Below are 11855 nucleotides of genomic sequence, written 5' to 3' on the forward strand. Positions count from 1 at the left end.
AAGATATTATAGTGTCGCCTACAATCATTAAAACAATCAGATGTGAAAACATCTTTAGAATAATGTATTTATACTTTTTTAATGATCCTCGTCGCACTTCTATGTTTTGCTTCATATAAGCATTTAATGGATCCAATAACAGCTCCCTAAACTCACAACATTCAAGCCCGCTCCACTTTTACGCACGGCTATTTCTTTACGTTTTGGTGCAAATATTTATTCAAATGCGCGTCATCTAGAAATAAGACATTCTAGAAATCTACAAGACACTTTTATGTTTTGGTAAACAATAATTTCCATAAGATCACTATTTAAAAAAAAGTGTTCCCATGACGCATCTATACACATTTGCGTATATCTCATCAAAAACACACACACACACACACACACACACACACACACACACACACACACACACACACACACACACACACACACACACGTATATCTCATCAAAAATACACACAAACACACGTATATCTCATCAAAAATACACACACACACACACACACACACACACACACACACACACACACACACACACACACACACACACACACACACACACACACACACACACACACACACACACACACAAAAGTCATACTATGCAATACAATATTATGCAAGCAACACTTTCCTCGGGGATCTATTTTAAAATCCTGATTATGAATACCTTAAATATCGTAAGGATATAAATTTTCAAAGAGAAATAGGCAATTAATTTTTGATTAAATGTTTACTTTCCAATGAGAGCAAATGATTCAGTATATTCTCAGTGTATTTTTATATGCACGCATTTCCTCTATTTGATTTGGTAAACATGCCACAGTGCACATTCCCTGGCTCTCTGCTCTGAGGCCACCGTGGAGCCTGCTTTGGACAGGCTGCAACCTGACTCTAATGTGCTGTGAATGAGAGACCTGAGCTCGGATTAAGACCGCCGCGGATGGCCTGGCCCCACAGACCAACGTGCACATGGAAATCCAGTGGGCTCCTTGTGGCACATGTGAAACACAATCTTAAAAATATCACAAACACTAAGACGGTGCAAGCACCAACTAACGCCCTGTAAGTGTAAAAACAGGAAAGAAAAGCATGTAGGCTCTTCTATCCACCGTCCTGCTTGCAGGTCATTTTATTTGGATAAATTGCAGAGGCACAAACAAGTCGAGTGTCTTTGCGACCACACGCTCCGCCTCTCAGTCAATCCAGACAAATTCTACGACTTGTGCTGAAGCTTTTAAGCTGTAATTGAGCACAGGATACCCAGGAAAACCAAAGCCTGCTCTGCACAGACCTACGTTTTTATAGCTGCTATAGTATTCTGCTGTGCTTTTTTTCTCCTCCGGCCAGACAGACACCACAAAACTGGCCAAGCGTGATAGGAAGTCGCCACCTAGACGGACTGAAAGTCAGCATCTGAGGATTTTCAACGATAAAGAAACATATCATGTCTGTACGCAACTAAGGTAAGGTTCCTACTTTCAAAAAGACAATAATATTTCTAACAATTAAGAATTATTCTAAAATAGAGACACGCATTACAAATTAAAAGCCAATGCTATGTCAAATGAGTTTGGTATTTTAAAAAAAAGTCGTTGTGTTGGTCCTCTGACCATCCTTAGTGGTCATCAAACTGCAGTCTGGCGCTGCGTAAAAGCTCTCAAAGCCAAAGCTTTGTCTGTTCGGTCGACTTCAAGTTCGGGGGAGGGAGAGGGTCCTTCACAGAGAGCAAAGGCCCACTGTGCCCCGGATGGAGTTCCTTTAATTGCTTTTGCATTTTCGCAGGCTTTAGGTTACAAGATTGGTCGATAATGTGCGCCTGTAACTCTAAACTGAGGAAAAGTCTAATGAACTTCACCTTCGCACTAATAGTGAGTACATCATGAGGTGTAGACCGTTAATGTGAGTGTCTGGAGTATGTTTAAATTAAAATAGCACACCACTGGTAGGCTTTTAAACACATTTTCGGGAGAATCGTTTTCATCAAAACCCATTAAGTTGATAATAGGTTAGTCTTTTGCGCTTTTACGCAAATACAACATTTATATATAAGATTTAGGACAAAACAGGAAACATAAAAGATAAACATTAATGCACTGCCCTCTGGTCATAAATGAACACGAGTATGAATATGAAGGATTACATATAGAGATGGAATGTCTACAAGAGACACTTTTTTTTGGTCTTTGAGTCAAAAGAATAATCTAATTCCTTTGCTTTTTTTTTCGTATTAGCGCGCGCGCGCACACACACACACACACACACACACACACACACACAGACTTTCATACACACTTGGTTAACAACATTTGGATTGAATCAAACACTCAAATCAAACAATTATATGAAATCATATATATTATCACAACATACTTGACTTTAAATGAGGTGTAACTGGCACCCTGGACGGATAGCAGCGCAGTGGTTTTGCCAGGAAGAGAATGCGACAATCCCGCGTGCCATAAAACCTTGTCAGACAACAAGTAAACAATCAAGTGTGGGGAGGAACTGAAAGTAGAGTTTCACGCCACGTCAGGTAGGCCCATGGGCTGTAAAGCGGGCTAAATGGGCGCATTCAGTGTCTTGCAAAGAAACCTCCTGTAGTTTAAGTCTTCAAGTGAAATAAAAAGCCACAGAGCTCAGGGCTGGCTCAGGGCAGGTTTTTGTTTTCATTTTATGGTAGAAAAATGGGCCACCACACCTGCGCCTCAAAGCATCTATTGACCATATTCTTTATCTCAAAATGAGAAGACCGTCTGTAGCAGGAGGCCGAAAACATACACAAGCAGCGTGACAACACATTAGGAAGACAGCGAGCGTTTGATGCACAGAATGCAAAAACATGCATTAAAAGACAACAAAATACAAATTAACTAAACATGTAGGCTTGTAGTGCGTGCACAGACCAGTGGCTGCACAACCAAAACAAAACTGGACTGAGCGAATTAATATATGCATCATTTTCAGCCAAAACACACATTAAAAATCTAAACAATTGCGTTTACTTGTATTTTTCTGTCTAACATTTACGCAATAGGAGCTTTTTTAATGTGTTTTTGAACTTGAATGGTCTAAACAGTTATCATGTTGCTGGGTGCACTAATACGAGCCTGGAGTTGGCGGGGGGATTATAAAACCATCAGACTGAAACATGAAACAATCACTTACTTGTTGCGTTCAAATGAACGAGCAGGAATATGTGTGTATCAGTAAATTTGAACCTGATTCGTCGAACAACTGTTGATTTATCCACAGGTGACAGAAATGTGGGCCGACAGCGATGGCGATGACAGAGGGGCCAGGCGGACCACACAGGGGCCATGCAGGGAAACTGACCAACTCCACGGTCAACGGGAGCACCTCTGACTCACCAGTGGAGACGCACAATGGTGGATTAGCCTGCAGAGGGTATCCTGGGAGACAAGGCTCAGCAGCAGACGGGCCTGCATTGACAAAAAGGACATAAAGTGGACTTCAGTGGGGGAACAAATGAATTTATACAGAGGACAAAAGAAAAATTGGAAAAGAAAGACAAAGAAATGTAAGTGTAGTAATAGGGTTTAAATTTAATTTGAAAAAGGAACCCACAAATAAGTGAATGCGTCAGAAACCTTCGCATTAATTTCACTATTGATGGCTGAACAAAAACATTTAGAGCATTTAAAACTTGATTTCAAGATAAATTTCAGTCATTCAATTCTGTGCGCGTGCTCAAAATGAAACGTTAATCATTTCAATAAAGAAATTGAGTCAGAAAAGGACTCAGCTTCGTGAATAGTATATATTTTTTTAAAATATTTTTTCTCCCGTGGATGCTTTGATTTAAGAAGATAGTCAAGACTTTTGGTTGGTTTTCAACATCTCTGCTGCAGTCGACTTTAGATGTGATCTCCCAAAGCAAATGCCAAATAAAATATTTAGATTTAACAGTCGAAGATGCTCACGTGGCGTTTTGGAGAATCTTAATCAAACTAACGTGACGCTTGTAGTTGATTTTGATGGGAAGTGCTGAAATTTTGATGACATACCGTTTTTTGTTGTTTTTTTTCGTATTTGGAAATTAGTTACAACATCTTCGATCTCATTGTGATCAAGTTTATTTTATTGAACGAGCATTTTCAAGGAAAACGTCTCCGCTGATTTAGGCTACATTTCTCGCTCTTGCGTTTTGTTAATGTATTCAGGCCTATTCAGCACCTCCGCTGATATTTATCCCTTATGAACACCAGAATATTATGTTATTATCAATCTTTATTCTCGCATCAAATTCATCCCAAGATCAAATAACTTAACAAATCTCGCGGTTGAATATTGCAGTTTAGGTTCTTTCAAAGGATGACCACCAAATTACGATCCCTTTTTTTTCAGATTAATTTTAACATTCATTTAAATATACTGACCTACATACAACTGATACGGAAACAGGAGTCAAACAGAAGTCAAAAGAAATCAAATCAAACCACATCAGACAAACTAAACCAAAAATAAAAGGAAAGAAATTTTCCTGCTGCGTCAGTCCTTTATTCCTTTATTCCTTTATAATGGATTAAAACTGTAACTATTGTCTCCACAGGCTGACTTCTGGATTGGATATAAATATGACGCATCTGCCTAGGTTTTTAAAGCATGCAAAGACGCACAGATTTCTACATTCTCCCATGTCGGTTTTTGACAGAGAATCAAATATTTAATAAAAACAGTCATACTGTCTGCAACATACTGGCCTTATTACAGCGTCTGCAAGTTCACGGTTATTCTTTGACTATAATCAATGTAAAATACGAATTCCGTCCTTAAGAATTTCATTTAATCTGTTCAAGCAAACAAAAGCCACACGAAGCAAAGAGCCTCTGCCTCTTCTGTAATCCATACCGCACAGATACACACAGTGCATCTGTCCTTTAAAAACACATAAACCCTTCATAGATGAACACAATAAATTATCTGGCATTTATATTTCAAACCACATGAGATCAGGACAAGAAAAAACAGCCTGCAGAGAAAAAAAGGCGCCGACTGAGGCTTTCCACATAATCTCGGTCAAGTGCTTCTATTTGACCGCTGTCACGCTCTTGGATAAACGTATGTCCCCTCAGGAGTTTGTGGTGTATTACGAGATTATCTTCCAACCTCGTGCTTTTTGAAGCTTGTCCAAAGCTGTATTATTGAGTGACTGAAGGTTGCAGGCCCAGCCACCATTACGCACAGAGACAGCGAAGGTCAATGTAAAGAGCAATGGCTGGCGTTGGCCCTGTCTGTGTTCAGCCGCGTCTGACAGGCAGGCGAGAGACATAACGGGCTGCTTATGGATATGTGGTCAATTTGACCAATTCACTCAGCCGAAAACATCAGAGGGCACCAATTTATTTCAGAATACCGAGTTTTGTTGAGATTATATGCAACCTCTCTAAGGATGCAAAATATTGTTGTTGCTTTTTTAATTAATTTGACAAAAACAAAGCATACCTTTGATATTTCTTTAAAATAAGCCATTTTCACTATTGGGTTGATATGGACATGTTTAATTAAATGCTGTAGCCTTAAAGTATATTTGTTTGAAAACGCACCTAATCATTTCGCTCTTACTACACTTCTGCTACACATTTGTTATTTTAGTAAGTCAGGATTAACCTCCAAGTGTTTTGCAATAGACTAAATAATAGACTAATTAAACTTTTTCTGAGCACTGAAATTATCTGTAATTCACTATTTTGCCTTAGTGTGGCGGCAGAACTCAATTTTTGCAAACTGAGTTTCCTGTCACTGCCGGGATGGGCTGTCCCATCAAAGCTGGCTCATGAGAGGAGGAGGGATAGGTGGAGCCATTGCGCTGTGAGCTTTGGACTGTCACGTTATGTGTCAGATTGGAGGCGGGACTTGTGAGTTTGTTTTGGTTCTCAGCAAGCCAATAAAATGCTGCTGTGCACCCGCGCAACCAATGAGCTGCCTCGCTTTTCACGTCACTGCAGTAAACATCCGCTCTACGGCTTCAGCTCTTCCGCTCCTTTGTGTGTTTGGACTACAGGATGCCATGAGCAGTCAGACATCACACTTTTTCCCCCCATCTTCGAGTTTATTGTATAACACGTGCGCGCCCCGCCGCGCCTACGTCAGAGGACGTGGAAGCAGGGCGACGCTGCATTCCGTGCTCGCGGACGTGGGCTACTGTCTAACATTTCTGTGGTGTTTCTTTCAGTCAGCCAACTCCATATGTGCTAATCATACCACAGGATGTCAGACTACGCACGGCTTTAGTTTACTCCACAATTCAGCCTTTAGCTGATATGTAGTGTATAATCAAGAATTGTTGTTTGTTAAGGCTTCTGAACAGCTGCTGTTTTTTAAAAAAAAGCTGACACACGTAAACGATGAATAGTAAATGCAACTTTCATATGGATACCTCTATATAAAAATGTGCTTTTTAAATATAGGGGAGGGGGGCTTTAGATGTGGTATTAGACGTTAAAATAAGTCAAATGAAAACCAAAAATATGTATAGCTACAACTGAAAACCACAATATTAAACACCACTATAAGTGCGACCAATACCATTAATATTAATAACAAGCATAAGCATAAGCATAAGCATAATAAGAATAAGAATAAGAATAAGAATAAGAATAAGAATAAGAATAAGAATAAGAATAAAGAATAAAGAATAAAGAATAAGAGCAAGAACAAGAACAACGATAACGGATAACAATTGAATAGAAATTAAACTGTTTTTTTTAATTATTTGAGTTTGTCTAAGCAGACAGTCTTCTTTATCTTTTAGTAAGAAAAGGAAGTCACGCTTAGACTTTTTCTTTTCTTTTCTTTTTAAGCGCAAATCCGAAACCACAAACATGGCCTGTGTAGCCCTTATGAGGGTTAACCATAAGTCTGTTTCAATTAAAAAATAAATTAAATGACATTAATATTTACGCATGTCGCCGATAAGTCTTTTCGCTTTAAATTATTGGATTATGTATTTAAAAATAGATCATAACTTAAATAAACTGTGTCACCCACAAGTCTTCGCTTTGAATTATTGGAATAAGTATGCATTTAAAAAATTTAAACATTTAGCCTAATGAAATGAATGTATAGAGAGTCACCCATAAGAGCTTTTGCTTTAAGTTATTGGGATAAATATGTAATATATTTAATTTTTTTAAAAGATAAATAAATCAACTACAAAAAAGCAAAATACAGCCTGTACGCCTACGCCTTCTGTATGAGAATATCATTACCACATTCTAGCTTATGGTCTATGTAGAGAAGCCATACAATGCATGAAGTTGTTCCGTTTAACAAAATGGGCTAAAACTGTCAAATCACCAAGTAAATCAACCTAACAGGTGGGAAAGCCAGCCAGAGGGGCCGCAGCTCTCAATGAGGAGGGATTTGGTTTCATGCCTGACATTTGACTGCCAGTAAGACTGAATCATGTTCATTAATGCAGCCAAAACAAGCAGAGTGGGAAGTTATGTTTTTGGCTGCAGCTTCGTAACTGCACTTAGTCACTCAAAAGGAAAATCTAATACAACAAGCAGGGATATTCACACACAACGCCACTGCGTTATCAGTGACAATGAGCGATGACCGCTGCGAGTGACTGGGGACGAAACGAACACCTTTAGTGCAATTATTTCAACACCACAAAACAACCAACGAAGGTTTGACTTGAGATTAAATTGTTTTTGATTAAAAGAAGTTCACCTCATATACAGCAAAAAAATATTTTTTGCCTATTGTGCATTTTCATTAAAAAAAAAAAAACATTTCCACTGATAATTCAAGAAAATGTTTGTCAGATTAAATTCAAAATATTTAAAATAAATAAATGAATAATTACGGTGATCAAGCGAAATTTTCGGTTGATCACATTTGGCCTCTTATTACGCACACCTATTGTATATGTAATATGTAATATGTATTCACTCATACTTTACTAATTATAATAGGCACAAACAAATGACGTGGCTCCCTTCTTGTGGTTTCTTATTGTACTACGTATTAGAAATGTGTAGGCTAGATGTACAGAATAGATAGACACTCGGCCGCCTGCGCCGTTTGCAACCAGTCGCTGAAACGTCGCCAAATGTAGTCAACATCTGGGGATTTAAGCAAATGCATTAGTCATTTTTTAATCAGAATATAAAAACAAATATACGAATTTTCAACGTAATAAAACTGCATCTCAGTAAACGCAAACTATCAATGCAATGTAAAAATTATAGAAATGTATTTATTATTTAAAAGGTTGACTCGTATTTAAAAAGCAACTCACAAGTGCATGGATTTTAACTTTAACGTGAATTTATGAATACAACAAAAGTAATGAGAAATACGTTTGGAAAGGAAAAATACACAAGTTCACCTCAAACTGCCCTTCAAGATTAAATAACATTTTAAACATTTAAATATACAAGCGATTGTTTACATTGTACAGTCACACTAAAAGTGATTAAGGGGGAATTGTTTTCTATATGATGAAAATAAAAATAAAGATTTTCCAACAAAGTTCACGTGCGTCTGTTTATTAAGGCTGCTGTCTCGGTCAAAATCAAAATATTCGAGTTATCGTAGAATTTAATAAAACATTATTATATATTATTTTTTTTTTTTTTATCATTATCGTTGTTAATATTGTTATTCAAATAAGTATGCCTTTAAATTCTGATTATTTGACCACTGATAACCCACTTGAGTATTTCATAAATTCACCGCTAGATGGCGATGTCAGCCTATATTTCATTACAGACCAGCCTCAATTGACTTATTTACCCTTTTGTCAGAGATCTACACATTTAAAATATTGAATATAAATTCAAATAAAACATTTCCGAATAAAGAGAACATCTAAAAACTCAGCATGTCGCAACAAGACACCTTCCCTATTTTAACCATAATTGTAAAAGAGTATTTAACGTTTAGAAATAATTTCTTTGAAAAGATAAGAGTGTCTGAATGTCAAACATATGGACTAACATCATAGGCTAATGCCATGAAAAGTTCAACATCACTGGGATAAAATTCAACCAAGTCCATATTTTATTGGGACGGACTTCAACACCGACATACTGGGACTCACACACAAATAACCTGGATATCATGCCGGAATTTACTTTATGTACAACCACATGAATACGCACACATTATAAAAAGCTATGATTGATATGAACACATATCCCGAACGATTATCTAAGCATTATAATAAGAATTGCACCATGGATTGGATATGAATGAGAGAGCACGGGTTCATATGATAAGACTAAAACTTCATACAAGCTAAGCATGTGAGTAAGGTTTTAAACAAAGGAAGCCAGGAGAGATTAATATTTAACATTCTCAAGGTCTAAATCCGTCACACTGTCACTTCCTGTGAATCTTCGCGTTTTTTTTTTTTTTTAATTTTATTATCACTCTCGTTAAAGTTGCAGATAAAGGCGTAGCTCGGTGGCGCACACCTTTCTGAACTGGGGTCAGTTTTCTTGAGAGTGAGCATGCCAAAAAAAAATAAAAAGTCACAAATACTGCAGCTATATATTTTCTTTTTTCCCCAACTTGCCTCCTTAAACAATATTTAACAACAAATGGCAGGTCCACCATTCAAGGCCTCAAAAAAAATAAAAAATAAAAAAAATAAAAATAAAAATTGATCCAGAAGCTCCATTTGGGAACATACAAATAAATCATATTCAGTCAGAAAGGAGTTTCCAATCCATGAGTCAAAAACGTGTGTTTAAGTGTTTGTAAGTGTGTGTGTTTGTAGGCCAAGCAGGCGTGTTTATCTCCCACAAGCTCTTGTCCGTAGTAAAAAAAAAAAATAAGAAAAAAACTAGCTGATGGTTTTCAATTTGTTGACAACTTTCTTCTCTTTTACGCGTCTGTTTTGAAACCATATCGTGACCTGCCTCTCGGACAGGTTGGTCTGGGCAGATATCCTCCTCCTTTTGTCCTTTGTGATAAATTTATTGGCGGCATACTCGCGCTCGAGTTCCTTCAGTTGCACCTTGGTGTATGGCACGCGCTTCTTTCTTCCACGTCGGTAAGAGCCAGACTCACCTCCGGCGTGGGACACTGCGTCTTAGGGGTGGGGGGGAAGGAGACAAAAGAAGCTGTCATAAGCTGCTTCTCAACAAGTGGTTCAGTTTAAGATGCACTCCCAAAATTGTATTTTCCGTCCAGTGAATTAAAATGTTTATAAGTGAGCTAAACATTTCTATTTACTCTCAAATAAAATCAATTCTTTCAAGATTTGATGTAAGAATTATATCTTACATCTTCAAAACAAGGGGGAAAAAGGCCGCACACTTCACATTAATAATTTAAAAAATATAAAGTGAGGAAAATTAAGGAATATTCTTAGCGCAAAGTGTTTTGTTGCCTTCTTTTGAGTAAATTACGTGTGGAAAATTTAAATGTTTAGCTTAAGTCATTTTATCGTTAACTAAATAATCTCTTGTGCTGTTTATTCTGCAGGTTGTCGCAGCAACTGACATCTAATACACTCCATTCTCAACTATGTGCATCCTGTTTGCGGCGCAGTAACATGTCAAACAGCTCATTCCAGTGAAAGGCTGGACCCTGGGGGATGTAGCCTACCTATGGAGGGCTTCCACATGTGTCCGGGCTGAGGCTGCTCCTTGGCGCAGTAAACCTGGCTGTTCCAGCCGTTGGCGGCCAGAGTCCACGGTTGGTAGCTCTCCATAGGCAGCAGAGACTCGTGTCTGGCCTCTGACGGCGCGCTAATAGTTGGCACCACGGGGACGTCCAGGTAACTGGGGACAGGTTGGTATGGACCTGAAGGATAGGTCGGATAAAAAGCGAACTCCTTGGCCCGAGAGGTGAAGTCATCGCCCGAGGCGGACGTGTCCATGTATTTCTCTCCATACGCGGAGGGGGGCTGCGCTCCGCAAGACTTTATGCTGCTGTGATGCGACATTCTGCACGGGTAGTAGCCGCTGCCGAAGTACCCATATGGCAGGGACGCGCTGGAGGAATTCTGAGCCGCAGAGCAGGGGCTGCACTGTTTCACTGGCTCGCCCATACCGGAGGTGGGCACGTCGCTGGACGAGTAAGCTGTGCTGGGTGCCAGGGACGCGGGGTGCGCCATCAGATTCCGACACTGGTTCGCAGCAAAGTTGCCACCAGCAAAACCCTCCATGTTCTTGGTCACTTCATCGGAACCGCCGCCGTTGTCGTAGAGGAACATCACCGACGGGTCGACCCAGCGAGGACGGAGGAGCAGTGACGTTGTCATAGCACGGCATCCAACATTGAAGCTTCTGGCTCTTTTTTAAAAAGCACAGAGACTGAGAAAAGGAGATACTGGTTCCCAGAGAGTAATGCCACTCTGACGCGCACTAGAGCGCAGAGGTTGCGCCGTCATTGGCTCAGGCGTTACCACGTGATCAGGCTATGCAAAGAGGACGGTAAACATCAGCCAGTACAGATAATTAAATGGAGAAAAATGCGGCGAAGTAAGGTGACCGTACCTATAAAGGGATTTAGCTTTCTTCGTGTTTGCTTCAATCGACATGGATGCTGTGCAATTATTCTTTAAAAGTAAGATACGGATAAGAGCAGCCTATTTTTTAATTCACACAAGATTAGATTTCAGAATTCCAAATTAATTAACTGGACAACTAATGGCTTAAAAAATGTTAATTTTAAGTGTGAAGCTCAAATAAGAGCGTATTATTGAAAATTGGTCAGAAATTAAAAGAAAGACAGCTTTGACTCATCAATCTACATATCACGAATATGCATCGCCTCATGGCCTTTACGCACGCACACTGACCAGCCTTTGTCTTTGTCGCTACAAGAGCTGGGTATGATTACGCAGCCATTTACAAAAGGAG

General features: G+C 39.0%; 1 protein-coding gene across 1 annotated transcript; it reads right to left on the reverse strand.

Annotated features, from left to right (window-relative positions):
* Positions 1-9019: 9019 nt before the first annotated feature.
* On the reverse strand, positions 9020-11335 carry LOC121957801 (homeobox protein Hox-A13a). Its single transcript, XM_042506579.2, has 2 exons — positions 10597-11335; positions 9020-10077 (listed from the first exon to the last, which is right to left on the reverse strand). The coding sequence occupies exons 1-2, from the start codon at positions 11252-11254 to the stop codon at positions 9830-9832; spliced, it is 906 nt and encodes a 301-aa protein (XP_042362513.1). The 5' UTR covers positions 11255-11335; the 3' UTR covers positions 9020-9829.
* Between the last annotated feature and the right edge of the window lie 520 nt (positions 11336-11855).

This window comes from Plectropomus leopardus, chromosome 17, assembly GCF_026936395.1.
Source record: "Plectropomus leopardus strain MGB_pleo_1.0 chromosome 17, ASM2693639v1, whole genome shotgun sequence".
Lineage (NCBI taxonomy): Eukaryota > Metazoa > Chordata > Actinopteri > Perciformes > Serranidae > Plectropomus > Plectropomus leopardus.

Excerpts from the sequence above, each read along its gene's own strand:
- LOC121957801 (XM_042506579.2), bottom strand. The coding sequence starts at position 11,254 with ATGACAACGTCACTGCTCCTCCGTCCTCGCTGGGTCGACCCGTCGGTG. Across the intron at positions 10,078-10,596 it reads CATGTGGAAGCCCTCCATAG|ACGCAGTGTCCCACGCCGGA; the intron begins GTAGGCTACATC and ends CCCACCCCTAAG.